This window comes from Molothrus ater, chromosome Z (genome assembly GCF_012460135.2).
Source record: "Molothrus ater isolate BHLD 08-10-18 breed brown headed cowbird chromosome Z, BPBGC_Mater_1.1, whole genome shotgun sequence".
Lineage (NCBI taxonomy): Eukaryota > Metazoa > Chordata > Aves > Passeriformes > Icteridae > Molothrus > Molothrus ater.
Genome location: NC_050511.2, coordinates 7,913,095 through 7,939,936, shown reverse-complemented (window position 1 = coordinate 7,939,936; position 26,842 = coordinate 7,913,095). Strand labels below are relative to the sequence as shown.

The 26,842-nt window shown below is 58.2% G+C and overlaps 10 protein-coding genes across 23 annotated transcripts in view; 1 reads left to right on the top strand and 9 right to left on the bottom strand.

Moving 5' to 3' along the window:
* UBAP2 (ubiquitin associated protein 2) overlaps positions 1-26,842 on the top strand; it is a 140,775-nt gene that overhangs the window by 71,778 nt on the left and 42,155 nt on the right. The gene's annotated exons all lie outside the window — the stretch shown is intronic.
* Positions 1,603-2,178, bottom strand: LOC118699031 (interferon-like). The gene has a single exon (XM_036402656.1). The coding sequence runs from the start codon at positions 2,176-2,178 to the stop codon at positions 1,603-1,605; it is 576 nt and encodes a 191-aa protein (XP_036258549.1).
* LOC118699042 (interferon-like) lies at positions 4,610-5,185 on the bottom strand. Its single transcript, XM_036402669.1, has one exon. The coding sequence runs from the start codon at positions 5,183-5,185 to the stop codon at positions 4,610-4,612; it is 576 nt and encodes a 191-aa protein (XP_036258562.1).
* On the bottom strand, positions 7,597-8,184 carry LOC118699032 (interferon-like). Its single transcript, XM_036402657.2, has one exon. The coding sequence runs from the start codon at positions 8,182-8,184 to the stop codon at positions 7,609-7,611; it is 576 nt and encodes a 191-aa protein (XP_036258550.1). The 3' UTR covers positions 7,597-7,608.
* Positions 10,608-11,183, bottom strand: LOC118699033 (interferon-like). Its single transcript, XM_036402659.1, has one exon. It carries the CDS (start codon positions 11,181-11,183, stop codon positions 10,608-10,610), a length of 576 nt encoding a protein of 191 aa, XP_036258552.1.
* LOC118699034 (interferon-like) lies at positions 13,600-14,175 on the bottom strand. The gene has a single exon (XM_036402660.1). The coding sequence runs from the start codon at positions 14,173-14,175 to the stop codon at positions 13,600-13,602; it is 576 nt and encodes a 191-aa protein (XP_036258553.1).
* LOC118699035 (interferon-like) lies at positions 16,579-17,166 on the bottom strand. Its single transcript, XM_036402661.2, has one exon. The coding sequence runs from the start codon at positions 17,164-17,166 to the stop codon at positions 16,591-16,593; it is 576 nt and encodes a 191-aa protein (XP_036258554.1). The 3' UTR covers positions 16,579-16,590.
* LOC118699029 (interferon-like) lies at positions 19,572-20,159 on the bottom strand. Its single transcript, XM_036402654.2, has one exon. It carries the CDS (start codon positions 20,157-20,159, stop codon positions 19,584-19,586), a length of 576 nt encoding a protein of 191 aa, XP_036258547.1. The 3' UTR covers positions 19,572-19,583.
* Positions 22,583-23,158, bottom strand: LOC118699036 (interferon-like). Its single transcript, XM_036402662.1, has one exon. The coding sequence runs from the start codon at positions 23,156-23,158 to the stop codon at positions 22,583-22,585; it is 576 nt and encodes a 191-aa protein (XP_036258555.1).
* On the bottom strand, positions 25,582-26,157 carry LOC118699037 (interferon-like). Its single transcript, XM_036402663.1, has one exon. The coding sequence runs from the start codon at positions 26,155-26,157 to the stop codon at positions 25,582-25,584; it is 576 nt and encodes a 191-aa protein (XP_036258556.1).

Below are 26,842 nucleotides of genomic sequence, written 5' to 3'. Positions count from 1 at the left end.
AAAACTCCAAAGATGAGCACGTGAATAAAGACATTTACCAGAGAAAGTTGTGGTACTTGAAGAACTGTCAACTGAAATGCATGGGATTATCATTATGGCAACAAGATGCAAAATATTGGAAGTAGCAGGACCAGGAGACACGTATTATAATGTGTTAACAGTATCTAGATGCCTGGTGACCACCAAGGTGCTCTATCACTCCCCACCTCATTTAGTCCAGGGAGAAAATACATCCTGAAAGGCATGTGGGGTGAGATAAGTACAGGAAGAAATTACTTGCTGGTTGCAGTAATGGGCAAAAGAGGCTTGACTTGGGAAAATTAGTTTAACATGTTAGCAGTCAAATCAGGGCAGTTAGCAAGTAGATAATGAAATAAAACCAAATCTACAGAACATCTTCCCTTCACCTCTCATATTTTCGTGGACTTAGTTTCACTCATGATTTTCTCTACCTTCATCTCCCAGGTGGGATAGGAGGATGGGGAATGGGACTGGCTTCTGTGCCATCACACTTCTGCACCTTCCTCCTCACACTCTTCCCTATTCCCACTTTGGTTCCACAGTTCTCCAAAACCTCAACACGAGTCCTAAAAACTTTTATGTTGAAAGAGGCAATCTAATTGCAAGCAGCTCTGACATGGGAAGAGAAACCTTCTCCTAGACCACGTTGCACAAAGCCCCATTCAGTATGGCTTTGCATTCTTTCAGGGATGTGGTAATCTAGCCAGCTCTAGGACTTGTTCACAATACTCTTAGTAAAGGATTTCTCCCTAATACCTGATATAAACATACTCTCTTTTAGTTTACAGACATCCTCTATAGACCACTGCCTGTCACTGCAAATGCTGTTCAAAATTCACTTTCCTTCTTTTTTGTGAGGTCCATTGAAGTGTTAAAAGGCTACAGTAAGGACTGCCTGTACCCTTCTCCAGTCTAACACCTGTCATATATCTTCATAGCAGAAGTGCTCTGATGCTCTGTTAGTGTTTGTGGCCCTCTAGTGGAACTTCTCCAGTAAGTCCGTGCCTTCCTTGTCGTCAGGCTTTCAGATACAATAATCAAGAAGGGAGTTGCAAACTACTGAGGAAAGGAAGGCTAAGACAAAATACTGATGATGGTATCTAACACCTAGTGATGTTTCTCCAAAGATATTGATGCAAGATGCTGTTTGGGCAGGTGCCAGCGGGAAGAGACAGGGATGTTTAGAGTCAAACATGGAACACAGCTTTGAGTGGTGTTGGGCGGAGATGGCTTTCCCCTGGCGCAAAGAGTGCTTGCAGTGCTCGAGAGAGGAGAGGCAGTGGCAAGTGTTTTGTCATAAGTCTTTATTTGGACTGGCACAAATAAGTGAAGAGGTAGAAAAATAAATACGTGAATAAATAGGTAAATAAAATAAATAACTAAATAAATAAGTCAATAAATAAGTGGAGAAGGTCTTTGGTCCGTATCAGTATGAGCAGCGGAATCGCTGGAGAGGCAGCGGTTGAAGGCTGCGGGGGCCGTGCGGTTGTTGCAGGCCTGTGTGTGGTCCCAGGTGAGAGGAGGCGTGGGGTTGGAGGTGGGTTTGGGGCCTAGGTGTGGCTGGGCGGGTGGGCCTTGGCGCTAGCGGCGCGTGGCGCGTGTGAGGTTGTGGAGGTGCAGTAGAGAGGCACGAGCTTCGAGGCGGACGTGGTCCCAGGCGCAGGCGCTGTGGTTGTGGGCGTGCAGGAAGAGGTGGATGTCCCTGAAGTACTTGTTGATGGCGAGCAGCGGGTTGCGTGGTCCTTTGAAGGGCGTGGCGTTGTCGGGGAGGCATTGCTCCAGGTGGTGGATGTGGTGCTGCAGCTTGTTGAGGAGGTGGTTGCGAGCCTGGCCGGGCCAGTGCTGGCGGGTGCTGTTGGAGCTGAGGGTGTGGAAGAGGTGCTGCAGGATGCGCAGGGCGGTGGCGGCGGCTTGGTGCGGCTGCAGGTTGTGGTGGAGCAGGCTGGCGGGGAAGAAGGGCGGCTCTGGCAGGTGGCAGGGCTGCGTGTGGCCGACCGCAGCCATGTCCTGGAGGAGGCGGAGAGCGTCGCCGGGGAAGGTGTCCTCGTGTGTCCAGAGGTGTTGGCAGGCCAGGGTGCCGGCCAGAGCGGTGAGGAGGAGCAGGAGCGCTGGGGCGGCGTGCGGCAGGCGTGGCTGTGTGGCTGTGGCCGCAGCCATGGTGATTCTCTGTGGGTGCTGTTGGGTGCTGCTGGGCAGGAGGAGCCCGGTGAGGCTGGCTGGTGCTGCTGGTGGCTGTGCTTGGGGTGGCTCCGGGTGCGCGGCTTTGTATGCGAGGCAGCTTTCCCTTCATCGCTTTCCGATTGTCCGCAGTTTCTGCCTGTGCTTTCCAGTCTGTACTGGTGGCCGTGTAGGTTTTGGGGAAGTGTTTGGTCGGGGTGTCCGTGGTTGGGGATTGTGGTGGCAGCGGCGTGCCGGCCTTGCGAAAGCTCTGTCTCGGAGGCGTCGTTGTCAGGTGTGGCGGAGAGGGCTCTTGGCTGTTGCCCTTCACCTGCCGGGCCAGCTGCGCGGTCCGTGCTGTGCTACTGAGTCTCTCTTTGTGGCCAAGCATGCTTTCCACCCGCAAAGCCCTGCTGGTGGCTGTGGTGACTTTTCCTTTCACTCAGTGGCTTGCCTTTATTTTCATCTTAGCCACTGTTTTCCTTTTGTGGTTGCAAGGCATGTGCGGTGATGTCAGTGGGCGGGGGCTGGCGTTTCCCCTCCTGGGGTCAATGCCCAGAGGCAGTGGCAGTGTTCGAGGGGCTGTGTGTGCACGTGGGCCTTGGAGGCCTGAGTGTGTCCTTGCACAGAGGCAGGCGCTCAGGCTGCTGTGTTTGGGAGGAGCCAGCAAGGAGGCAGGCAAGGAAGGCTCAGTGAAGAAGGCGGCGCAAGGGAGGGGCTTTGCTCTTCCTGTCGTGCTTGCTCCGCTGGCTGTGGCCCTGGAGCAAGGGTCCGGTTTGGAGATGCATTGGCCCAGTGGATGAGGCAGCCGCAGGGCCAAAGAGGACTGTCCCCCGTGAAAGCAATGGGGTTGTGTTTTGGGATTGCCAGAGCCCTGGCCTGCAAGAGCGTGTCCTGTTCAGGGCTCGTTGGCCCGTGCGAGGTGTGGCGTCCTTGGAGGGGATGGCTCTGAAGAGGCACGGGGGTCTAGAGGACATCATGTGTGAGCAAGACGGCAGGGCCTGGGCTTCTGCGGCTGAGTAGCGAAGGTTTGCCAGCAGTTTCAGATGCCTTTGCAAAAGCGCAGAAAAGCTGGGGATCGGTGAGGAGGAATGTGGGCTGTGCAGAGATCTGCAAGGGGACGATTGCCATGGCCTCGTGGAGAAATGGTTGGATGGTTGCTCGGAGCACAGCATGGGCTTTGAAGGTTGGAGACTTTTGGGGCAAAGAGGCTGTGGAGGGGAGTGGATGTTTGTAGCCTTGTGTGTCAGCGATCTCCAGGCCCGCTGCTGAAGTGGCGCGTGGCAAGTGCTGGGAGCCCTGCCTGAAGAATGGAGATCCCAGGGCCACTGTAGGACAGGGTCAACTTTGAGACCATCTTAGCAACTTGAACTTAGTGTCCGAGTGCATGGCACGTGCAGAGGTTAATGCCTGAGTCCTGAGGGAACTTTCAGATGGAGTTGCTAGGCCAGAGTGCATCGTTTTTGAAAGCTGGTGTCTGTCAGTCCAAATGGCCAAGAAGCGGTAGAAGGGAAGTAGAAGCCCCGTTTTTAGAAAGGGAAAAGGAGAAGAGTGTGGGATGTACGGAGCATTCAGGCTGAGCTCTGTGTGAGGCAAGAAGATGAGGCTGCTTCTCCGGGAGACTATGTTAAGGCCAATGGAAAAGCAAAAAAGCAAGAGGGGATTGGGAACAGGGAGCATGGCATTCCAAAGTTCAAAATCACCATTCCTGGCAGTTTTGGTGCTGTTCTATGCTTCGGGCTCCACGGCAGTGGTGGAGAGGGGCAAGGAAAGTGACCTCGTGTGCCTGGCTTTGTGCAAAGTGCTTGACAGTGTCCCGCATGACGTCGTTGTCTGTGAGTCAGAGGGGCATGGATTGGATGGATGGAGCAAGGTGTGGATAAAGCAGATGAGGTGCAGCGGTGCTCTTGAGCAGCCTTTGGGTGTTTTTCTTTTTGTGCTTCCATGGTGTTGGCCAAAGGCTGGCAGTGCTTTTGCACAGGGGCTTGCACAGGGGCTGCTGCTTGGGCAGGCGCCGTTGAGAAGAGGGGTCGGGGGCTGTTTGCAGCAGGGCTTGGAGTAGGCGTTGGGCGGAGATGGATTTCCCCTGGCGCAAAGAGTGCTTGCAGTGCTCGAGAGAGGAGAGGCAGTGGCAAGTGTTTTGTCATAAGTCTTTATTTGGACTGGCACAAATAAGTGAAGAGGTAGAAAAAATAAATACGTGAATAAATAGGTAAATAAAATAAATAACTAAATAAATAAGTCAATAAATAAGTGGAGAAGGTCTTTGGTCCGTATCAGTATGAGCAGCGGAATCGCTGGAGAGGCAGCGGTTGAAGGCTGCGGGGGCCGTGCGGTTGTTGCAGGCCTGTGTGTGGTCCCAGGTGAGAGGAGGCGTGGGGTTGGAGGTGGGTTTGGGGCCTAGGTGTGGCTGGGCGGGTGGGCCTTGGCGCTAGCGGCGCGTGGCGCGTGTGAGGTTGTGGAGGTGCAGTAGAGAGGCACGAGCTTCGAGGCGGACGTGGTCCCAGGCGCAGGCGCTGTGGTTGTGGGCGTGCAGGAAGAGGTGGATGTCCCTGAAGTACTTGTTGATGGCGAGCAGCGGGTTGCGTGGTCCTTTGAAGGGCGTGGCGTTGTCGGGGAGGCATTGCTCCAGGTGGTGGATGTGGTGCTGCAGCTTGTTGAGGAGGTGGTTGCGAGCCTGGCCGGGCCAGTGCTGGCGGGTGCTGTTGGAGCTGAGGGTGTGGAAGAGGTGCTGCAGGATGCGCAGGGCGGTGGCGGCGGCTTGGTGCGGCTGCAGGTTGTGGTGGAGCAGGCTGGCGGGGAAGAAGGGCGGCTCTGGCAGGTGGCAGGGCTGCGTGTGGCCGACAGCAGCCATGTCCTGGAGGAGGCGGAGAGCGTCGCCGGGGAAGGTGTCCTCGTGTGTCCAGAGGTGTTGGCAGGCCAGGGTGCCGGCCAGAGCGGTGAGGAGGAGCAGGAGCGCTGGGGCGGCGTGCGGCAGGCGTGGCTGTGTGGCTGTGGCCGCAGCCATGGTGATTCTCTGTGGGTGCTGTTGGGTGCTGCTGGGCAGGAGGAGCCCGGTGAGGCTGGCTGGTGCTGCTGGTGGCTGTGCTTGGGGTGGCTCCGGGTGCGCGGCTTTGTATGCGAGGCAGCTTTCCCTTCATCGCTTTCCGGTTGTCCGCAGTTTCTGCCTGTACTTTCCAGTCTGTACTGGTGGCTGTGTAGGTTTTGGGGAAGTGTTTGGTCGGGGTGTCCGTGGTTGGGGATTGTGGTGGCAGCGGCGTGCCGGCCTTGCGAAAGCTCTGTCTCGGAGGCGTCGTTGTCAGGTGTGGCAGAGAGGGCTCTTGGCTGTTGCCCTTCACCTGCCGGGCCAGCTGCGCGGTCCGTGCTGTGCTACTGAGTCTCTCTTTGTGGCCAAGCATGCTTTCCACCCGCAAAGCCCTGCTGGTGGCTGTGGTGACTTTTCCTTTCACTCGGTGGTTTGCCTTTATTTTCATCTTAGCCACTGTTTTCCTTTTGTGGTTGCAAGGCATGTGCGGTGATGTCAGTGGGCGGGGGCTGGCGTTTCCCCTCCTGGGGTCAATGCCCAGAGGCAGTGGCAGTGTTCGAGGGGCTGTGTGTGCATGTGGGCCTTGGAGGCCTGAGTGTGTCCTTGCACAGAGGCAGGCGCTCCAGCTGCTGTGTTTGGGAGGAGCCAGCAAGGAGGCAGGCAAGGAAGGCTCAGTGAAGAAGGCGGCGCAAGGGAGGGGCTTTGCTCTTCCTGTCGTGCTTGCTCCGCTGGCTGTGGCCCTGGAGCAAGGGTCCGGTTTGGAGATGCATTGGCCCAGTGGATGAGGCAGCCGCAGGGCCAAAGAGGACTGTGCCCCGTGAAAGCAATGGGGTTGTGTTTTGGGATTGCCAGAGCCCTGGCCTGCAAGAGCGTGTCCTGTTCAGGGCTCGTTGGCCCGTGCGAGGTGTGGCGTCCTTGGAGGGGATGGCTCTGAAGAGGCACGGGGGTCTAGAGGACATCACGTGTGAGCAAGACGGCAGGGCCTGGGCTTCTGTGGCTGGAGTAGCGAAGGTTTGCCAGCAGTTTCAGATGCCTTTGCAAAAGCGCAGAAAAGCTGGGGATCGGTGAGGAGGAATGTGGGCTGTGCAGAGATCTGCAAGGGGACGATTGCCATGGCCTCGTGGAGAAATGGTTGGATGGTTGCTAGGAGCACAGCATGGGCTTTGAAGGTTGGAGACTTTTGGGGCAAAGAGGCTGTGGAGGGGAGTGGATGTTTGTAGCCTTGTGTGTCAGCGATCTCCAGGCACGCTGCTGAAGTGGCGCGTGGCAAGTGCTGGGAGCCCTGCCTGAAGAATGGAGATCCCAGGGCCACTGTAGGACAGGGTCAACTTTGAGACCATCTTAGCAACTTGAACTTAGTGTCCGAGTGCATGGCACGTGCAGAGGTTAATGCCTGAGTCCTGAGGGAACTTTCAGATGGAGTTGCTAGGCCAGAGTGCATCGTTTTTGAAAGCTGGTGTCTGTCAGTCCAAATGGCCAAGAAGCGGTAGAAGGGAAGTAGAAGCCCCGTTTTCAGAAAGGGAAAAGGAGAAGAGTGTGGGAAGTACGGAGCATTCAGGCTGAGCTCTGTGTGAGGCAAGAAGATGAGGCTGCTTCTCCGGGAGACTATGTTAAGGCCAATGGAAAAGCAAGAGGTGATTGGGAACAGGGAGCATGGCATTCCAAAGTGCAAAATCACCATTCCTGGCAGTTTTGGTGCTGTTCTATGCTTCGGGCTCCACGGCAGTGGTGGAGAGGGGCAAGGAAAGTGACCTTGTGTGCCTGGCTTTGTGCAAAGTGCTTGACAGTGTCCCGCATGACGTCGTTGTCTGTGAGTCAGAGGGGCATGGATTGGATGGATGGAGCAAGGTGTGGATAAAGCAGATGAGGTGCAGCGGTGCTCTTGAGCAGCCTTTGGGTGTTTTTCTTTTTGTGCTTCCATGGTGTTGGCCAAAGGCTGGCAGTGCTTTTGCACAGGGGCTTGCACAGGGGCTGCTGCTTGGGCAGGCGCCGTTGAGAAGAGGGGTCGGGGGCTGTTTGCAGCAGGGCTTGGAGTAGGCGTTGGGCGGAGATGGCTTTCCCCTGGCGCAAAGAGTGCTTGCAGTGCTCGAGAGAGGAGAGGCAGTGGCAAGTGTTTTGTCATAAGTCTTTATTTGGACTGGCACAAATAAGTGAAGAGGTAGAAAAATAAATACGTGAATAAATAGGTAAATAAAATAAATAACTAAATAAATAAGTCAATAAATAAGTGGAGAAGGTCTTTGGTCCGTATCAGTATGAGCAGCGGAATCGCTGGAGACGCAGCGGTTGAAGGCTGCGGGGGCCGTGCGGTTGTTGCAGGCCTGTGTGTGGTCCCAGGTGAGAGGAGGCGTGGGGTTGGAGGTGGGTTTGGGGCCTAGGTGTGGCTGGGCGGGTGGGCCTTGGCGCTAGCGGCGCGTGGCGCGTGTGAGGTTGTGGAGGTGCAGTAGAGAGGCACGAGCTTCGAGGCGGACGTGGTCCCAGGCGCAGGCGCTGTGGTTGTGGGCGTGCAGGAAGAGGTGGATGTCCCTGAAGTACTTGTTGATGGCGAGCAGCGGGTTGCGTGCTCCTTTGAAGGGCGTGGCGTTGTCGGGGAGGCATTGCTCCAGGTGGTGGATGTGGTGCTGCAGCTTGTTGAGGAGGTGGTTGCGAGCCTGGCCGGGCCAGTGCTGGCGGGTGCTGTTGGAGCTGAGGGTGTGGAAGAGGTGCTGCAGGATGTGCAGGGCGGTGGCGGCGGCTTGGTGCGGCTGCAGGTTGTGGTGGAGCAGGCTGGCGGGGAAGAAGGGCGGCTCTGGCAGGTGGCAGGGCTGCGTGTGGCCGACAGCAGCCATGTCCTGGAGGAGGCGGAGAGCGTCGCCGGGGAAGGTGTCCTCGTGTGTCCAGAGGTGTTGGCAGGCCAGGGTGCCGGCCAGAGCGGTGAGGAGGAGCAGGAGCGCCGGGGCGGCGTGCGGCAGGCGTGGCTGTGTGGCTGTGGCCGCAGCCATGGTGATTCTCTGTGGGTGCTGTTGGGTGCTGCTGGGCAGGAGGAGCCCGGTGAGGCTGGCTGGTGCTGCTGGTGGCTGTGCTTGGGGTGGCTCCGGGTGCGCGGCTTTGTATGCGAGGCAGCTTTCCCTTCATCGCTTTCCGGTTGTCCGCAGTTTCTGCCTGTACTTTCCAGTCTGTACTGGTGGCTGTGTAGGTTTTGGGGAAGTGTTTGGTCGGGGTGTCCGTGGTTGGGGATTGTGGTGGCAGCGGCGTGCCGGCCTTGCGAAAGCTCTGTCTCGGAGGCGTCGTTGTCAGGTGTGGCGGAGAGGGCTCTTGGCTGTTGCCCTTCACCTGCCGGGCCAGCTGCGCGGTCCGTGCTGTGCTACTGAGTCTCTCTTTGTGGCCAAGCATGCTTTCCACCCGCAAAGCCCTGCTGGTGGCTGTGGTGACTTTTCCTTTCACTTGGTGGCTTGCCTTTATTTTCATCTTAGCCACTGTTTTCCTTTTGTGGTTGCAAGGCATGTGCGGTGATGTCAGTGGGTGGGGGCTGGCGTTTCCCCTCCTGGGGTCAATGCCCAGAGGCAGTGGCAGTGTTCAAGGGGCTGTGTGTGCATGTGGGCCTTGGAGGCCTGAGTGTGTCCTTGCACAGAGGCAGGCGCTCCAGCTGCTGTGTTTGGGAGGAGCCAGCAAGGAGGCAGGCAAGGAAGGCTCAGTGAAGAAGGCGGCGCAAGGGAGGGGCTTTGCTCTTCCTGTCGTGCTTGCTCCGCTGGCTGTGGCCCTGGAGCAAGGGTCCGGTTTGGAGATGCATTGGCCCAGTGGATGAGGCAGCCGCAGGGCCAAAGAGGACTGTCCCCCGTGAAAGCAATGGGGTTGTGTTTTGGGATTGCCAGAGCCCTGGCCTGCAAGAGCGTGTCCTGTTCAGGGCTCGTTGGCCCGTGCGAGGTGTGGCGTCCTTGGAGGGGATGGCTCTGAAGAGGCACGGGGGTCTAGAGGACATCACGTGTGAGCAAGACGGCAGGGCCTGGGCTTCTGTGGCTGGAGTAGCGAAGGTTTGCCAGCAGTTTCAGATGCCTTTGCAAAAGCGCAGAAAAGCTGGGGATCGGTGAGGAGGAATGTGGGCTGTGCAGAGATCTGCAAGGGGACGATTGCCATGGCCTCGTGGAGAAATGGTTGGATGGTTGCTAGGAGCACAGCATGGGCTTTGAAGGTTGGAGACTTTTGGGGCAAAGAGGCTGTGGAGGGGAGTGGATGTTTGTAGCCTTGTGTGTCAGCGATCTCCAGGCCCGCTGCTGAAGTGGCGCGTGGCAAGTGCTGGGAGCCCTGCCTGAAGAATGGAGATCCCAGGGCCACTGTAGGACAGGGTCAACTTTGAGACCATCTTAGCAACTTGAACTTAGTGTCCGAGTGCATGGCACGTGCAGAGGTTAATGCCTGAGTCCTGAGGGAACTTTCAGATGGAGTTGCTAGGCCAGAGTGCATCGTTTTTGAAAGCTGGTGTCTGTCAGTCCAAATGGCCAAGAAGCAGTAGAAGGGAAGTAGAAGCCCCGTTTTCAGAAAGGGAAAAGGAGAAGAGTGTGGGAAGTACGGAGCATTCAGGCTGAGCTCTGTGTGAGGCAAGAAGATGAGGCTGCTTCTCCGGGAGACTATGTTAAGGCCTATGGAAAAGCAAGAGGTGATTGGGAACAGGGAGCGTGGCATTCCAAAGTGCAAAATCACCATTCCTGGCAGTTTTGGTGCTGTTCTATGCTTCGGGCTCCACGGCAGTGGTGGAGAGGGGCAAGGAAAGTGACCTCGTGTGCCTGGCTTTGTGCAAAGTGCTTGACAGTGTCCCGCATGACGTCGTTGTCTGTGAGTCAGAGGGGCATGGATTGGATGGATGGAGCAAGGTGTGGATAAAGCAGATGAGGTGCAGCGGTGCTCTTGAGCAGCCTTTGGGTGTTTTTCTTTTTGTGCTTCCATGGTGTTGGCCAAAGGCTGGCAGTGCTTTTGCACAGGGGCTTGCACAGGGGCTGCTGCTTGGGCAGGCGCCGTTGAGAAGAGGGGTCGGGGGCTGTTTGCAGCAGGGCTTGGAGTAGGCGTTGGGCGGAGATGGCTTTCCCCTGGCGCAAAGAGTGCTTGCAGTGCTCGAGAGAGGAGAGGCAGTGGCAAGTGTTTTGTCATAAGTCTTTATTTGGACTGGCACAAATAAGTGAAGAGGTAGAAAAATAAATACGTGAATAAATAGGTAAATAAAATAAATAACTAAATAAATTAGTCAATAAATAAGTGGAGAAGGTCTTTGGTCCGTATCAGTATGAGCAGCGGAATCGCTGGAGAGGCAGCGGTTGAAGGCTGCGGGGGCCGTGCGGTTGTTGCAGGCCTGTGTGTGGTCCCAGGTGAGAGGAGGCGTGGGGTTGGAGGTGGGTTTGGGGCCTAGGTGTGGCTGGGCGGGTGGGCCTTGGCGCTAGCGGCGCGTGGCGCGTGTGAGGTTGTGGAGGTGCAGTAGAGAGGCACGAGCTTCGAGGCGGACGTGGTCCCAGGCGCAGGCGCTGTGGTTGTGGGCGTGCAGGAAGAGGTGGATGTCCCTGAAGTACTTGTTGATGGCGAGCAGCGGGTTGCGTGGTCCTTTGAAGGGCGTGGCGTTGTCGGGGAGGCATTGCTCCAGGTGGTGGATGTGGTGCTGCAGCTTGTTGAGGAGGTGGTTGCGAGCCTGGCCGGGCCAGTGCTGGCGGGTGCTGTTGGAGCTGAGGGTGTGGAAGAGGTGCTGCAGGATGCGCAGGGCGGTGGCGGCGGCTTGGTGCGGCTGCAGGTTGTGGTGGAGCAGGCTGGCGGGGAAGAAGGGCGGCTCTGGCAGGTGGCAGGGCTGCGTGTGGCCGACCGCAGCCATGTCCTGGAGGAGGCGGAGAGCGTCGCCGGGGAAGGTGTCCTCGTGTGTCCAGAGGTGTTGGCAGGCCAGGGTGCCGGCCAGAGCGGTGAGGAGGAGCAGGAGCGCCGGGGCGGCGTGCGGCAGGCGTGGCTGTGTGGCTGTGGCCGCAGCCATGGTGATTCTCTGTGGGTGCTGTTGGGTGCTGCTGGGCAGGAGGAGCCCGGTGAGGCTGGCTGGTGCTGCTGGTGGCTGTGCTTGGGGTGGCTCCGGGTGCGCGGCTTTGTATGCGAGGCAGCTTTCCCTTCATCGCTTTCTGGTTGTCCGCAGTTTCTGCCTGTGCTTTCCAGTCTGTACTGGTGGCTGTGTAGGTTTTGGGGAAGTGTTTGGTCGGGGTGTCCGTGGTTGGGGATTGTGGTGGCAGCGGCGTGCCGGCCTTGCGAAAGCTCTGTCTCGGAGGCGTCGTTGTCAGGTGTGGCGGAGAGGGCTCTTGGCTGTTGCCCTTCACCTGCCGGGCCAGCTGCGCGGTCCGTGCTGTGCTACTGAGTCTCTCTTTGTGGCCAAGCATGCTTTCCACCCGCAAAGCCCTGCTGGTGGCTGTGGTGACTTTTCCTTTCACTCGGTGGCTTGCCTTTATTTTCATCTTAGCCACTGTTTTCCTTTTGCGGTTGCAAGGCATGTGCGGTGATGTCAGTGGGCGGGGGCTGGCGTTTCCCCTCCTGGGGTCAATGCCCAGAGGCAGTGTTCAAGGGGCTGTGTGTGCATGTGGGCCTTGGAGGCCTGAGTGTGTCCTTGCACAGAGGCAGGCGCTCCAGCTGCTGTGTTTGGGAGGAGCCAGCAAGGAGGCAGGCAAGGAAGGCTCAGTGAAGAAGGCGGCGCAAGGGAGAGGCTTTGCTCTTCCTGTCGTGCTTGCTCCGCTGGCTGTGGCCCTGGAGCAAGGGTCCAGTTTGGAGATGCATGGCCCAGTGGATGAGGCAGCCGCAGGGCCAAAGAGGACTGTCCCCCGTGAAAGCAATGGGGTTGTGTTTTGGGATTGCCAGAGCCCTGGCCTGCAAGAGCGTGTCCTGTTCAGGGCTCGTTGGCCCGTGCGAGGTGTGGCGTCCTTGGAGGGGATGGCTCTGAAGAGGCACGGGGGTCTAGAGGACATCACGTGTGAGCAAGACGGCAGGGCCTGGGCTTCTGTGGCTGGAGTAGCGAAGGTTTGCCAGCAGTTTCAGATGCCTTTGCAAAAGCGCAGAAAAGCTGGGGATCGGTGAGGAGGAATGTGGGCTGTGCAGAGATCTGCAAGGGGACGATTGCCATGGCCTCGTGGAGAAATGGTTGGATGGTTGCTAGGAGCACAGCATGGGCTTTGAAGGTTGGAGACTTTTGGGGCAAAGAGGCTGTGGAGGGGAGTGGATGTTTGTAGCCTTGTGTGTCAGCGATCTCCAGGCCCGCTGCTGAAGTGGCGTGTGGCAAGTGCTGGGAGCCCTGCCTGAAGAATGGAGATCCCCAGGCCACTGTAGGACAGGGTCAACTTTGAGACCATCTTAGCAACTTGAACTTAGTGTCCGAGTGCATGGCACGTGCAGAGGTTAATGCCTGAGTCCTGAGGGAACTTTCAGATGGAGTTGCTAGGCCAGAGTGCATCGTTTTTGACAGCTGGTGTCTGTCAGTCCAAATGGCCAAGAAGCGGTAGAAGGGAAGTAGAAGCCCCGTTTTCAGAAAGGGAAAAGGAGAAGAGTGTGGGAAGTACGGAGCATTCAGGCTGAGCTCTGTGTGAGGCAAGAAGATGAGGCTGCTTCTCCGGGAGACTATGTTAAGGCCTATGGAAAAGCAAGAGGTGATTGGGAACAGGGAGCGTGGCATTCCAAAGTGCAAAATCACCATTCCTGGCAGTTTTGGTGCTGTTCTATGCTTCGGGCTCCACGGCAGTGGTGGAGAGGGGCAAGGAAAGTGACCTCGTGTGCCTGGCTTTGTGCAAAGTGCTTGACAGTGTCCCGCATGACGTCGTTGTCTGTGAGTCAGAGGGGCATGGATTGGATGGATGGAGCAAGGTGTGGATAAAGCAGATGAGGTGCAGCGGTGCTCTTGAGCAGCCTTTGGGTGTTTTTCTTTTTGTGCTTCCATGGTGTTGGCCAAAGGCTGGCAGTGCTTTTGCACAGGGGCTTGCACAGGGGCTGCTGCTTGGGCAGGCGCCGTTGAGAAGAGGGGTCGGGGGCTGTTTGCAGCAGGGCTTGGAGTAGGCGTTGGGCGGAGATGGCTTTCCCCTGGCGCAAAGAGTGCTTGCAGTGCTCGAGAGAGGAGAGGCAGTGGCAAGTGTTTTGTCATAAGTCTTTATTTGGACTGGCACAAATAAGTGAAGAGGTAGAAAAATAAATACGTGAATAAATAGGTAAATAAAATAAATAACTAAATAAATAAGTCAATAAATAAGTGGAGAAGGTCTTTGGTCCGTATCAGTATGAGCAGCGGAATCGCTGGAGAGGCAGCGGTTGAAGGCTGCGGGGGCCGTGCGGTTGTTGCAGGCCTGTGTGTGGTCCCAGGTGAGAGGAGGCGTGGGGTTGGAGGTGGGTTTGGGGCCTAGGTGTGGCTGGGCGGGTGGGCCTTGGCGCTAGCGGCGCGTGGCGCGTGTGAGGTTGTGGAGGTGCAGTAGAGAGGCACGAGCTTCGAGGCGGACGTGGTCCCAGGCGCAGGCGCTGTGGTTGTGGGCGTGCAGGAAGAGGTGGATGTCCCTGAAGTACTTGTTGATGGCGAGCAGCGGGTTGCGTGGTCCTTTGAAGGGCGTGGCGTTGTCGGGGAGGCATTGCTCCAGGTGGTGGATGTGGTGCTGCAGCTTGTTGAGGAGGTGGTTGCGAGCCTGGCCGGGCCAGTGCTGGCGGGTGCTGTTGGAGCTGAGGGTGTGGAAGAGGTGCTGCAGGATGCGCAGGGCGGTGGCGGCGGCTTGGTGCGGCTGCAGGTTGTGGTGGAGCAGGCTGGCGGGGAAGAAGGGCGGCTCTGGCAGGTGGCAGGGCTGCGTGTGGCCGACCGCAGCCATGTCCTGGAGGAGGCGGAGAGCGTCGCCGGGGAAGGTGTCCTCGTGTGTCCAGAGGTGTTGGCAGGCCAGGGTGCCGGCCAGAGCGGTGAGGAGGAGCAGGAGCGCCGGGGCGGCGTGCGGCAGGCGTGGCTGTGTGGCTGTGGCCGCAGCCATGGTGATTCTCTGTGGGTGCTGTTGGGTGCTGCTGGGCAGGAGGAGCCCGGTGAGGCTGGCTGGTGCTGCTGGTGGCTGTGCTTGGGGTGGCTCCGGGTGCGCGGCTTTGTATGCGAGGCAGCTTTCCCTTCATCGCTTTCGGTTGTCCGCAGTTTCTGCCTGTGCTTTCCAGTCTGTACTGGTGGCTGTGTAGGTTTTGGGGAAGTGTTTGGTCGGGGTGTCCGTGGTTGGGGATTGTGGTGGCAGCGGCGTGCCGGCCTTGCGAAAGCTCTGTCTCGGAGGCGTCGTTGTCAGGTGTGGCGGAGAGGGCTCTTGGCTGTTGCCCTTCACCTGCCGGGCCAGCTGCGCGGTCCGTGCTGTGCTACTGAGTCTCTCTTTGTGGCCAAGCATGCTTTCCACCCGCAAAGCCCTGCTGGTGGCTGTGGTGACTTTTCCTTTCACTCGGTGGCTTGCCTTTATTTTCATCTTAGCCACTGTTTTCCTTTTGCGGTTGCAAGGCATGTGCGGTGATGTCAGTGGGCGGGGGCTGGCGTTTCCCCTCCTGGGGTCAATGCCCAGAGGCAGTGTTCAAGGGGCTGTGTGTGCATGTGGGCCTTGGAGGCCTGAGTGTGTCCTTGCACAGAGGCAGGCGCTCCAGCTGCTGTGTTTGGGAGGAGCCAGCAAGGAGGCAGGCAAGGAAGGCTCAGTGAAGAAGGCGGCGCAAGGGAGAGGCTTTGCTCTTCCTGTCGTGCTTGCTCCGCTGGCTGTGGCCCTGGAGCAAGGGTCCAGTTTGGAGATGCATGGCCCAGTGGATGAGGCAGCCGCAGGGCCAAAGAGGACTGTGCCCCGTGAAAGCAATGGGGTTGTGTTTTGGGATTGCCAGAGCCCTGGCCTGCAAGAGCGTGTCCTGTTCAGGGCTCGTTGGCCCGTGCGAGGTGTGGCGTCCTTGGAGGGGATGGCTCTGAAGAGGCACGGGGGTCTAGAGGACATCACGTGTGAGCAAGACGGCAGGGCCTGGGCTTCTGTGGCTGGAGTAGCGAAGGTTTGCCAGCAGTTTCAGATGCCTTTGCAAAAGCGCAGAAAAGCTGGGGATCGGTGAGGAGGAATGTGGGCTGTGCAGAGATCTGCAAGGGGACGATTGCCATGGCCTCGTGGAGAAATGGTTGGATGGTTGCTAGGAGCACAGCATGGGCTTTGAAGGTTGGAGACTTTTGGGGCAAAGAGGCTGTGGAGGGGAGTGGATGTTTGTAGCCTTGTGTGTCAGCGATCTCCAGGCCCGCTGCTGAAGTGGCGTGTGGCAAGTGCTGGGAGCCCTGCCTGAAGAATGGAGATCCCCAGGCCACTGTAGGACAGGGTCAACTTTGAGACCATCTTAGCAACTTGAACTTAGTGTCCGAGTGCATGGCACGTGCAGAGGTTAATGCCTGAGTCCTGAGGGAACTTTCAGATGGAGTTGCTAGGCCAGAGTGCATCGTTTTTGACAGCTGGTGTCTGTCAGTCCAAATGGCCAAGAAGCGGTAGAAGGGAAGTAGAAGCCCCGTTTTCAGAAAGGGAAAAGGAGAAGAGTGTGGGAAGTACGGAGCATTCAGGCTGAGCTCTGTGTGAGGCAAGAAGATGAGGCTGCTTCTCCGGGAGACTATGTTAAGGCCTATGGAAAAGCAAGAGGTGATTGGGAACAGGGAGCGTGGCATTCCAAAGTGCAAAATCACCATTCCTGGCAGTTTTGGTGCTGTTCTATGCTTCGGGCTCCACGGCAGTGGTGGAGAGGGGCAAGGAAAGTGACCTCGTGTGCCTGGCTTTGTGCAAAGTGCTTGACAGTGTCCCGCATGACGTCGTTGTCTGTGAGTCAGAGGGGCATGGATTGGATGGATGGAGCAAGGTGTGGATAAAGCAGATGAGGTGCAGCGGTGCTCTTGAGCAGCCTTTGGGTGTTTTTCTTTTTGTGCTTCCATGGTGTTGGCCAAAGGCTGGCAGTGCTTTTGCACAGGGGCTTGCACAGGGGCTGCTGCTTGGGCAGGCGCCGTTGAGAAGAGGGGTCGGGGGCTGTTTGCAGCAGGGCTTGGAGTAGGCGTTGGGCGGAGATGGCTTTCCCCTGGCGCAAAGAGTGCTTGCAGTGCTCGAGAGAGGAGAGGCAGTGGCAAGTGTTTTGTCATAAGTCTTTATTTGGACTGGCACAAATAAGTGAAGAGGTAGAAAAATAAATACGTGAATAAATAGGTAAATAAAATAAATAACTAAATAAATAAGTCAATAAATAAGTGGAGAAGGTCTTTGGTCCGTATCAGTATGAGCAGCGGAATCGCTGGAGACGCAGCGGTTGAAGGCTGCGGGGGCCGTGCGGTTGTTGCAGGCCTGTGTGTGGTCCCAGGTGAGAGGAGGCGTGGGGTTGGAGGTGGGTTTGGGGCCTAGGTGTGGCTGGGCGGGTGGGCCTTGGCGCTAGCGGCGCGTGGCGCGTGTGAGGTTGTGGAGGTGCAGTAGAGAGGCACGAGCTTCGAGGCGGACGTGGTCCCAGGCGCAGGCGCTGTGGTTGTGGGCGTGCAGGAAGAGGTGGATGTCCCTGAAGTACTTGTTGATGGCGAGCAGCGGGTTGCGTGGTCCTTTGAAGGGCGTGGCGTTGTCGGGGAGGCATTGCTCCAGGTGGTGGATGTGGTGCTGCAGCTTGTTGAGGAGGTGGTTGCGAGCCTGGCCGGGCCAGTGCTGGCGGGTGCTGTTGGAGCTGAGGGTGTGGAAGAGGTGCTGCAGGATGCGCAGGGCGGTGGCGGCGGCTTGGTGCGGCTGCAGGTTGTGGTGGAGCAGGCTGGCGGGGAAGAAGGGCGGCTCTGGCAGGTGGCAGGGCTGCGTGTGGCCGACCGCAGCCATGTCCTGGAGGAGGCGGAGAGCGTCGCCGGGGAAGGTGTCCTCGTGTGTCCAGAGGTGTTGGCAGGCCAGGGTGCCGGCCAGAGCGGTGAGGAGGAGCAGGAGCGCCGGGGCGGCGTGCGGCAGGCGTGGCTGTGTGGCTGTGGCCGCAGCCATGGTGATTCTCTGTGGGTGCTGTTGGGTGCTGCTGGGCAGGAGGAGCCCGGTGAGGCTGGCTGGTGCTGCTGGTGGCTGTGCTTGGGGTGGCTCCGGGTGCGCGGCTTTGTATGCGAGGCAGCTTTCCCTTCATCGCTTTCCGGTTGTCCGCAGTTTCTGCCTGTGCTTTCCAGTCTGTACTGGTGGCTGTGTAGGTTTTGGGGAAGTGTTTGGTCGGGGTGTCCGTGGTTGGGGATTGTGGTGGCAGCGGCGTGCCGGCCTTGCGAAAGCTCTGTCTCGGAGGCGTCGTTGTCAGGTGTGGCGGAGAGGGCTCTTGGCTGTTGCCCTTCACCTGCCGGGCCAGCTGCGCGGTCCGTGCTGTGCTACTGAGTCTCTCTTTGTGGCCAAGCATGCTTTCCACCCGCAAAGCCCTGCTGGTGGCTGTGGTGACTTTTCCTTTCACTCGGTGGCTTGCCTTTATTTTCATCTTAGCCACTGTTTTCCTTTTGCGGTTGCAAGGCATGTGCGGTGATGTCAGTGGGCGGGGGCTGGCGTTTCCCCTCCTGGGGTCAATGCCCAGAGGCAGTGTTCAAGGGGCTGTGTGTGCATGTGGGCCTTGGAGGCCTGAGTGTGTCCTTGCACAGAGGCAGGCGCTCCAGCTGCTGTGTTTGGGAGGAGCCAGCAAGGAGGCAGGCAAGGAAGGCTCAGTGAAGAAGGCGGCGCAAGGGAGAGGCTTTGCTCTTCCTGTCGTGCTTGCTCCGCTGGCTGTGGCCCTGGAGCAAGGGTCCGGTTTGGAGATGCATTGGCCCAGTGGATGAGGCAGCCGCAGGGCCAAAGAGGACTGTGCCCCGTGAAAGCAATGGGGTTGTGTTTTGGGATTGCCAGAGCCCTGGCCTGCAAGAGCGTGTCCTGTTCAGGGCTCGTTGGCCCGTGCGAGGTGTGGCGTCCTTGGAGGGGATGGCTCTGAAGAGGCACGGGGGTCTAGAGGACATCACGTGTGAGCAAGACGGCAGGGCCTGGGCTTCTGTGGCTGGAGTAGCGAAGGTTTGCCAGCAGTTTCAGATGCCTTTGCAAAAGCGCAGAAAAGCTGGGGATCGGTGAGGAGGAATGTGGGCTGTGCAGAGATCTGCAAGGGGACGATTGCCATGGCCTCGTGGAGAAATGGTTGGATGGTTGCTAGGAGCACAGCATGGGCTTTGAAGGTTGGAGACTTTTGGGGCAAAGAGGCTGTGGAGGGGAGTGGATGTTTGTAGCCTTGTGTGTCAGCGATCTCCAGGCACGCTGCTGAAGTGGCGCGTGGCAAGTGCTGGGAGCCCTGCCTGAAGAATGGAGATCCCAGGGCCACTGTAGGACAGGGTCAACTTTGAGACCATCTTAGCAACTTGAACTTAGTGTCCGAGTGCATGGCACGTGCAGAGGTTAATGCCTGAGTCCTGAGGGAACTTTCAGATGGAGTTGCTAGGCCAGAGTGCATCGTTTTTGAAAGCTGGTGTCTGTCAGTCCAAATGGCCAAGAAGCGGTAGAAGGGAAGTAGAAGCCCCGTTTTCAGAAAGGGAAAAGGAGAAGAGTGTGGGAAGTACGGAGCATTCAGGCTGAGCTCTGTGTGAGGCAAGAAGATGAGGCTGCTTCTCCGGGAGACTATGTTAAGGCCAATGGAAAAGCAAGAGGTGATTGGGAACAGGGAGCATGGCATTCCAAAGTGCAAAATCACCATTCCTGGCAGTTTTGGTGCTGTTCTATGCTTCGGGCTCCACGGCAGTGGTGGAGAGGGGCAAGGAAAGTGACCTTGTGTGCCTGGCTTTGTGCAAAGTGCTTGACAGTGTCCCGCATGACGTCGTTGTCTGTGAGTCAGAGGGGCATGGATTGGATGGACGGAGCAAGGTGTGGATAAAGCAGATGAGGTGCAGCGGTGCTCTTGAGCAGCCTTTGGGTGTTTTTCTTTTTGTGCTTCCATGGTGTTGGCCAAAGGCTGGCAGTGCTTTTGCACAGGGGCTTGCACAGGGGCTGCTGCTTGGGCAGGCGCCGTTGAGAAGAGGGGTCGGGGGCTGTTTGCAGCAGGGCTTGGAGTAGGCGTTGGGCGGAGATGGCTTTCCCCTGGCGCAAAGAGTGCTTGCAGTGCTCGAGAGAGGAGAGGCAGTGGCAAGTGTTTTGTCATAAGTCTTTATTTGGACTGGCACAAATAAGTGAAGAGGTAGAAAAATAAATACGTGAATAAATAGGTAAATAAAATAAATAACTAAATAAATAAGTCAATAAATAAGTGGAGAAGGTCTTTGGTCCGTATCAGTATGAGCAGCGGAATCGCTGGAGACGCAGCGGTTGAAGGCTGCGGGGGCCGTGCGGTTGTTGCAGGCCTGTGTGTGGTCCCAGGTGAGAGGAGGCGTGGGGTTGGAGGTGGGTTTGGGGCCTAGGTGTGGCTGGGCGGGTGGGCCTTGGCGCTAGCGGCGCGTGGCGCGTGTGAGGTTGTGGAGGTGCAGTAGAGAGGCACGAGCTTCGAGGCGGACGTGGTCCCAGGCGCAGGCGCTGTGGTTGTGGGCGTGCAGGAAGAGGTGGATGTCCCTGAAGTACTTGTTGATGGCGAGCAGCGGGTTGCGTGGTCCTTTGAAGGGCGTGGCGTTGTCGGGGAGGCATTGCTCCAGGTGGTGGATGTGGTGCTGCAGCTTGTTGAGGAGGTGGTTGCGAGCCTGGCCGGGCCAGTGCTGGCGGGTGCTGTTGGAGCTGAGGGTGTGGAAGAGGTGCTGCAGGATGTGCAGGGCGGTGGCGGCGGCTTGGTGCGGCTGCAGGTTGTGGTGGAGCAGGCTGGCGGGGAAGAAGGGCGGCTCTGGCAGGTGGCAGGGCTGCGTGTGGCCGACAGCAGCCATGTCCTGGAGGAGGCGGAGAGCGTCGCCGGGGAAGGTGTCCTCGTGTGTCCAGAGGTGTTGGCAGGCCAGGGTGCCGGCCAGAGCGGTGAGGAGGAGCAGGAGCGCCGGGGCGGCGTGCGGCAGGCGTGGCTGTGTGGCTGTGGCCGCAGCCATGGTGATTCTCTGTGGGTGCTGTTGGGTGCTGCTGGGCAGGAGGAGCCCGGTGAGGCTGGCTGGTGCTGCTGGTGGCTGTGCTTGGGGTGGCTCCGGGCGCGCGGCTTTGTATGCGAGGCAGCTTTCCCTTCATCGCTTTCCGGTTGTCCGCAGTTTCTGCCTGTACTTTCCAGTCTGTACTGGTGGCTGTGTAGGTTTTGGGGAAGTGTTTGGTCGGGGTGTCCGTGGTTGGGGATTGTGGTGGCAGCGGCGTGCCGGCCTTGCGAAAGCTCTGTCTCGGAGGCGTCGTTGTCAGGTGTGGCGGAGAGGGCTCTTGGCTGTTGCCCTTCACCTGCCGGGCCAGCTGCGCGGTCCGTGCTGTGCTACTGAGTCTCTCTTTGTGGCCAAGCATGCTTTCCACCCGCAAAGCCCTGCTGGTGGCTGTGGTGACTTTTCCTTTCACTTGGTGGCTTGCCTTTATTTTCATCTTAGCCACTGTTTTCCTTTTGTGGTTGCAAGGCATGTGCGGTGATGTCAGTGGGTGGGGGCTGGCGTTTCCCCTCCTGGGGTCAATGCCCAGAGGCAGTGGCAGTGTTCAAGGGGCTGTGTGTGCATGTGGGCCTTGGAGGCCTGAGTGTGTCCTTGCACAGAGGCAGGCGCTCCAGCTGCTGTGTTTGGGAGGAGCCAGCAAGGAGGCAGGCAAGGAAGGCTCAGTGAAGAAGGCGGCGCAAGGGAGGGGCTTTGCTCTTCCTGTCGTGCTTGCTCCGCTGGCTGTGGCCCTGGAGCAAGGGTCCGGTTTGGAGATGCATTGGCCCAGTGGATGAGGCAGCCGCAGGGCCAAAGAGGACTGTCCCCCGTGAAAGCAATGGGGTTGTGTTTTGGGATTGCCAGAGCCCTGGCCTGCAAGAGCGTGTCCTGTTCAGGGCTCGTTGGCCCGTGCGAGGTGTGGCGTCCTTGGAGGGGATGGCTCTGAAGAGGCACGGGGGTCTAGAGGACATCACGTGTGAGCAAGACGGCAGAGCCTGGGCTTCTGTGGCTGGAGTAGCGAAGGTTTGCCAGCAGTTTCAGATGCCTTTGCAAAAGCGCAGAAAAGCTGGGGATCGGTGAGGAGGAATGTGGGCTGTGCAGAGATCTGCAAGGGGACGATTGCCATGGCCTCGTGGAGAAATGGTTGGATGGTTGCTAGGAGCACAGCATGGGCTTTGAAGGTTGGAGACTTTTGGGGCAAAGAGGCTGTGGAGGGGAGTGGATGTTTGTAGCCTTGTGTGTCAGCGATCTCCAGGCCCGCTGCTGAAGTGGCGCGTGGCAAGTGCTGGGAGCCCTGCCTGAAGAATGGAGATCCCAGGGCCACTGTAGGACAGGGTCAACTTTGAGACCATCTTAGCAACTTGAACTTAGTGTCCGAGTGCATGGCACGTGCAGAGGTTAATGCCTGAGTCCTGAGGGAACTTTCAGATGGAGTTGCTAGGCCAGAGTGCATCGTTTTTGAAAGCTGGTGTCTGTCAGTCCAAATGGCCAAGAAGCGGTAGAAGGGAAGTAGAAGCCCCGTTTTCAGAAAGGGAAAAGGAGAAGAGTGTGGGAAGTACGGAGCATTCAGGCTGAGCTCTGTGTGAGGCAAGAAGATGAGGCTGCTTCTCCGGGAGACTATGTTAAGGCCAATGGAAAAGCAAGAGGTGATTGGGAACAGGGAGCATGGCATTCCAAAGTGCAAAATCACCATTCCTGGCAGTTTTGGTGCTGTTCTATGCTTCGGGCTCCACGGCAGTGGTGGAGAGGGGCAAGGAAAGTGACCTCGTGTGCCTGGCTTTGTGCAAAGTGCTTGACAGTGTCCCGCATGACGTCGTTGTCTGTGAGTCAGAGGGGCATGGATTGGATGGATGGAGCAAGGTGTGGATAAAGCAGATGAGGTGCAGCGGTGCTCTTGAGCAGCCTTTGGGTGTTTTTCTTTTTGTGCTTCCATGGTGTTGGCCAAAGGCTGGCAGTGCTTTTGCACAGGGGCTTGCACAGGGGCTGCTGCTTGGGCAGGCGCCGTTGAGAAGAGGGGTCGGGGGCTGTTTGCAGCAGGGCTTGGAGTAGGCGTTGGGCGGAGATGGCTTTCCCCTGGCGCAAAGAGTGCTTGCAGTGCTCGAGAGAGGAGAGGCAGTGGCAAGTGTTTTGTCATAAGTCTTTATTTGGACTGGCACAAATAAGTGAAGAGGTAGAAAAATAAATACGTGAATAAATAGGTAAATAAAATAAATAACTAAATAAATTAGTCAATAAATAAGTGGAGAAGGTCTTTGGTCCGTATCAGTATGAGCAGCGGAATCGCTGGAGACGCAGCGGTTGAAGGCTGCGGGGGCCGTGCGGTTGTTGCAGGCCTGTGTGTGGTCCCAGGTGAGAGGAGGCGTGGGGTTGGAGGTGGGTTTGGGGCCTAGGTGTGGCTGGGCGGGTGGGCCTTGGCGCTAGCGGCGCGTGGCGCGTGTGAGGTTGTGGAGGTGCAGTAGAGAGGCACGAGCTTCGAGGCGGACGTGGTCCCAGGCGCAGGCGCTGTGGTTGTGGGCGTGCAGGAAGAGGTGGATGTCCCTGAAGTACTTGTTGATGGCGAGCAGCGGGTTGCGTGGTCCTTTGAAGGGCGTGGCGTTGTCGGGGAGGCATTGCTCCAGGTGGTGGATGTGGTGCTGCAGCTTGTTGAGGAGGTGGTTGCGAGCCTGGCCGGGCCAGTGCTGGCGGGTGCTGTTGGAGCTGAGGGTGTGGAAGAGGTGCTGCAGGATGCGCAGGGCGGTGGCGGCGGCTTGGTGCGGCTGCAGGTTGTGGTGGAGCAGGCTGGCGGGGAAGAAGGGCGGCTCTGGCAGGTGGCAGGGCTGCGTGTGGCCGACCGCAGCCATGTCCTGGAGGAGGCGGAGAGCGTCGCCGGGGAAGGTGTCCTCGTGTGTCCAGAGGTGTTGGCAGGCCAGGGTGCCGGCCAGAGCGGTGAGGAGGAGCAGGAGCGCCGGGGCGGCGTGCGGCAGGCGTGGCTGTGTGGCTGTGGCCGCAGCCATGGTTATTCTCTGTGGGTGCTGTTGGGTGCTGCTGGGCAGGAGGAGCCCGGTGAGGCTGGCTGGTGCTGCTGGTGGCTGTGCTTGGGGTGGCTCCGGGTGCGCGGCTTTGTATGCGAGGCAGCTTTCCCTTCATCGCTTTCTGGTTGTCCGCAGTTTCTGCCTGTACTTTCCAGTCTGTACTGGTGGCTGTGTAGGTTTTGGGGAAGTGTTTGGTCGGGGTGTCCGTGGTTGGGGATTGTGGTGGCAGCGGCGTGCCGGCCTTGCGAAAGCTCTGTCTCGGAGGCGTCGTTGTCAGGTGTGGCGGAGAGGGCTCTTGGCTGTTGCCCTTCACCTGCCGGGCCAGCTGCGCGGTCCGTGCTGTGCTACTGAGTCTCTCTTTGTGGCCAAGCATGCTTTCCACCCGCAAAGCCCTGCTGGTGGCTGTGGTGACTTTTCCTTTCACTCGGTGGCTTGCCTTTATTTTCATCTTAGCCACTGTTTTCCTTTTGCGGTTGCAAGGCATGTGCGGTGATGTCAGTGGGCGGGGGCTGGCGTTTCCCCTCCTGGGGTCAATGCCCAGAGGCAGTGGCAGTGTTCAAGGGGCTGTGTGTGCACGTGGGCCTTGGAGGCCTGAGTGTGTCCTTGCACAGAGGCAGGCGCTCCAGCTGCTGTGTTTGGGAGGAGCCAGCAAGGAGGCAGGCAAGGAAGGCTCAGTGAAGAAGGCGGCGCAAGGGAGGGGCTTTGCTCTTCCTGTCGTGCTTGCTCCGCTGGCTGTGGCCCTGGAGCAAGGGTCCGGTTTGGAGATGCATTGGCCCAGTGGATGAGGCAGCCGCAGGGCCAAAGAGGACTGTCCCCCGTGAAAGCAATGGGGTTGTGTTTTGGGATTGCCAGAGCCCTGGCCTGCAAGAGCGTGTCCTGTTCAGGGCTCGTTGGCCCGTGCGAGGTGTGGCGTCCTTGGAGGGGATGGCTCTGAAGAGGCACGGGGGTCTAGAGGACATCACGTGTGAGCAAGACGGCAGGGCCTGGGCTTCTGTGGCTGGAGTAGCGAAGGTTTGCCAGCAGTTTCAGATGCCTTTGCAAAAGCGCAGAAAAGCTGGGGATCGGTGAGGAGGAATGTGGGCTGTGCAGAGATCTGCAAGGGGACGATTGCCATGGCCTCGTGGAGAAATGGTTGGATGGTTGCTAGGAGCACAGCATGGGCTTTGAAGGTTGGAGACTTTTGGGGCAAAGAGGCTGTGGAGGGGAGTGGATGTTTGTAGCCTTGTGTGTCAGCGATCTCCAGGCCCGCTGCTGAAGTGGCGTGTGGCAAGTGCTGGGAGCCCTGCCTGAAGAATGGAGATCCCCAGGCCACTGTAGGACAGGGTCAACTTTGAGACCATCTTAGCAACTTGAACTTAGTGTCCGAGTGCATGGCACGTGCAGAGGTTAATGCCTGAGTCCTGAGGGAACTTTCAGATGGAGTTGCTAGGCCAGAGTGCATCGTTTTTGACAGCTGGTGTCTGTCAGTCCAAATGGCCAAGAAGCGGTAGAAGGGAAGTAGAAGCCCCGTTTTCAGAAAGGGAAAAGGAGAAGAGTGTGGGAAGTACGGAGCATTCAGGCTGAGCTCTGTGTGAGGCAAGAAGATGAGGCTGCTTCTCCGGGAGACTATGTTAAGGCATATGGAAAAGCAAGAGGTGATTGGGAACAGGGAGCGTGGCATTCCAAAGTGCAAAATCACCATTCCTGGCAGTTTTGGTGCTGTTCTATGCTTAGGGCTCCACGGCAGTGGTGGAGAGGGGCAAGGAAAGTGACCTCGTGTGCCTGGCTTTGTGCAAAGTGCTTGACAGTGTCCCGCATGACGTCGTTGTCTGTGAGTCAGAGGGGCATGGATTGGATGGATGGAGCAAGGTGTGGATAAAGCAGATGAGGTGCAGCGGTGCTCTTGAGCAGCCTTTGGGTGTTTTTCTTTTTGTGCTTCCATGGTGTTGGCCAAAGGCTGGCAGTGCTTTTGCACAGGGGCTTGCACAGGGGCTGCTGCTTGGGCAGGCGCCGTTGAGAAGAGGGGTCGGGGGCTGTTTGCAGCAGGGCTTGGAGTAGGCGTTGGGCGGAGATGGCTTTCCCCTGGCGCAAAGAGTGCTTGCAGTGCTCGAGAGAGGAGAGGCAGTGGCAAGTGTTTTGTCATAAGTCTTTATTTGGACTGGCACAAATAAGTGAAGAGGTAGAAAAATAAATACGTGAATAAATAGGTAAATAAAATAAATAACTAAATAAATAAGTCAATAAATAAGTGGAGAAGGTCTTTGGTCCGTATCAGTATGAGCAGCGGAATCGCTGGAGAGGCAGCGGTTGAAGGCTGCGGGGGCCGTGCGGTTGTTGCAGGCCTGTGTGTGGTCCCAGGTGAGAGGAGGCGTGGGGTTGGAGGTGGGTTTGGGGCCTAGGTGTGGCTGGGCGGGTGGGCCTTGGCGCTAGCGGCGCGTGGCGCGTGTGAGGTTGTGGAGGTGCAGTAGAGAGGCACGAGCTTCGAGGCGGACGTGGTCCCAGGCGCAGGCGCTGTGGTTGTGGGCGTGCAGGAAGAGGTGGATGTCCCTGAAGTACTTGTTGATGGCGAGCAGCGGGTTGCGTGGTCCTTTGAAGGGCGTGGCGTTGTCGGGGAGGCATTGCTCCAGGTGGTGGATGTGGTGCTGCAGCTTGTTGAGGAGGTGGTTGCGAGCCTGGCCGGGCCAGTGCTGGCGGGTGCTGTTGGAGCTGAGGGTGTGGAAGAGGTGCTGCAGGATGCGCAGGGCGGTGGCGGCGGCTTGGTGCGGCTGCAGGTTGTGGTGGAGCAGGCTGGCGGGGAAGAAGGGCGGCTCTGGCAGGTGGCAGGGCTGCGTGTGGCCGACCGCAGCCATGTCCTGGAGGAGGCGGAGAGCGTCGCCGGGGAAGGTGTCCTCGTGTGTCCAGAGGTGTTGGCAGGCCAGGGTGCCGGCCAGAGCGGTGAGGAGGAGCAGGAGCGCCGGGGCGGCGTGCGGCAGGCGTGGCTGTGTGGCTGTGGCCGCAGCCATGGTGATTCTCTGTGGGTGCTGTTGGGTGCTGCTGGGCAGGAGGAGCCCGGTGAGGCTGGCTGGTGCTGCTGGTGGCTGTGCTTGGGGTGGCTCCGGGTGCGCGGCTTTGTATGCGAGGCAGCTTTCCCTTCATCGCTTTCTGGTTGTCCGCAGTTTCTGCCTGTGCTTTCCAGTCTGTACTGGTGGCTGTGTAGGTTTTGGGGAAGTGTTTGGTCGGGGTGTCCGTGGTTGGGGATTGTGGTGGCAGCGGCGTGCCGGCCTTGCGAAAGCTCTGTCTCGGAGGCGTCGTTGTCAGGTGTGGCGGAGAGGGCTCTTGGCTGTTGCCCTTCACCTGCCGGGCCAGCTGCGCGGTCCGTGCTGTGCTACTGAGTCTCTCTTTGTGGCCAAGCATGCTTTCCACCCGCAAAGCCCTGCTGGTGGCTGTGGTGACTTTTCCTTTCACTCGGTGGCTTGCCTTTATTTTCATCTTAGCCACTGTTTTCCTTTTGCGGTTGCAAGGCATGTGCGGTGATGTCAGTGGGCGGGGGCTGGCGTTTCCCCTCCTGGGGTCAATGCCCAGAGGCAGTGTTCAAGGGGCTGTGTGTGCATGTGGGCCTTGGAGGCCTGAGTGTGTCCTTGCACAGAGGCAGGCGCTCCAGCTGCTGTGTTTGGGAGGAGCCAGCAAGGAGGCAGGCAAGGAAGGCTC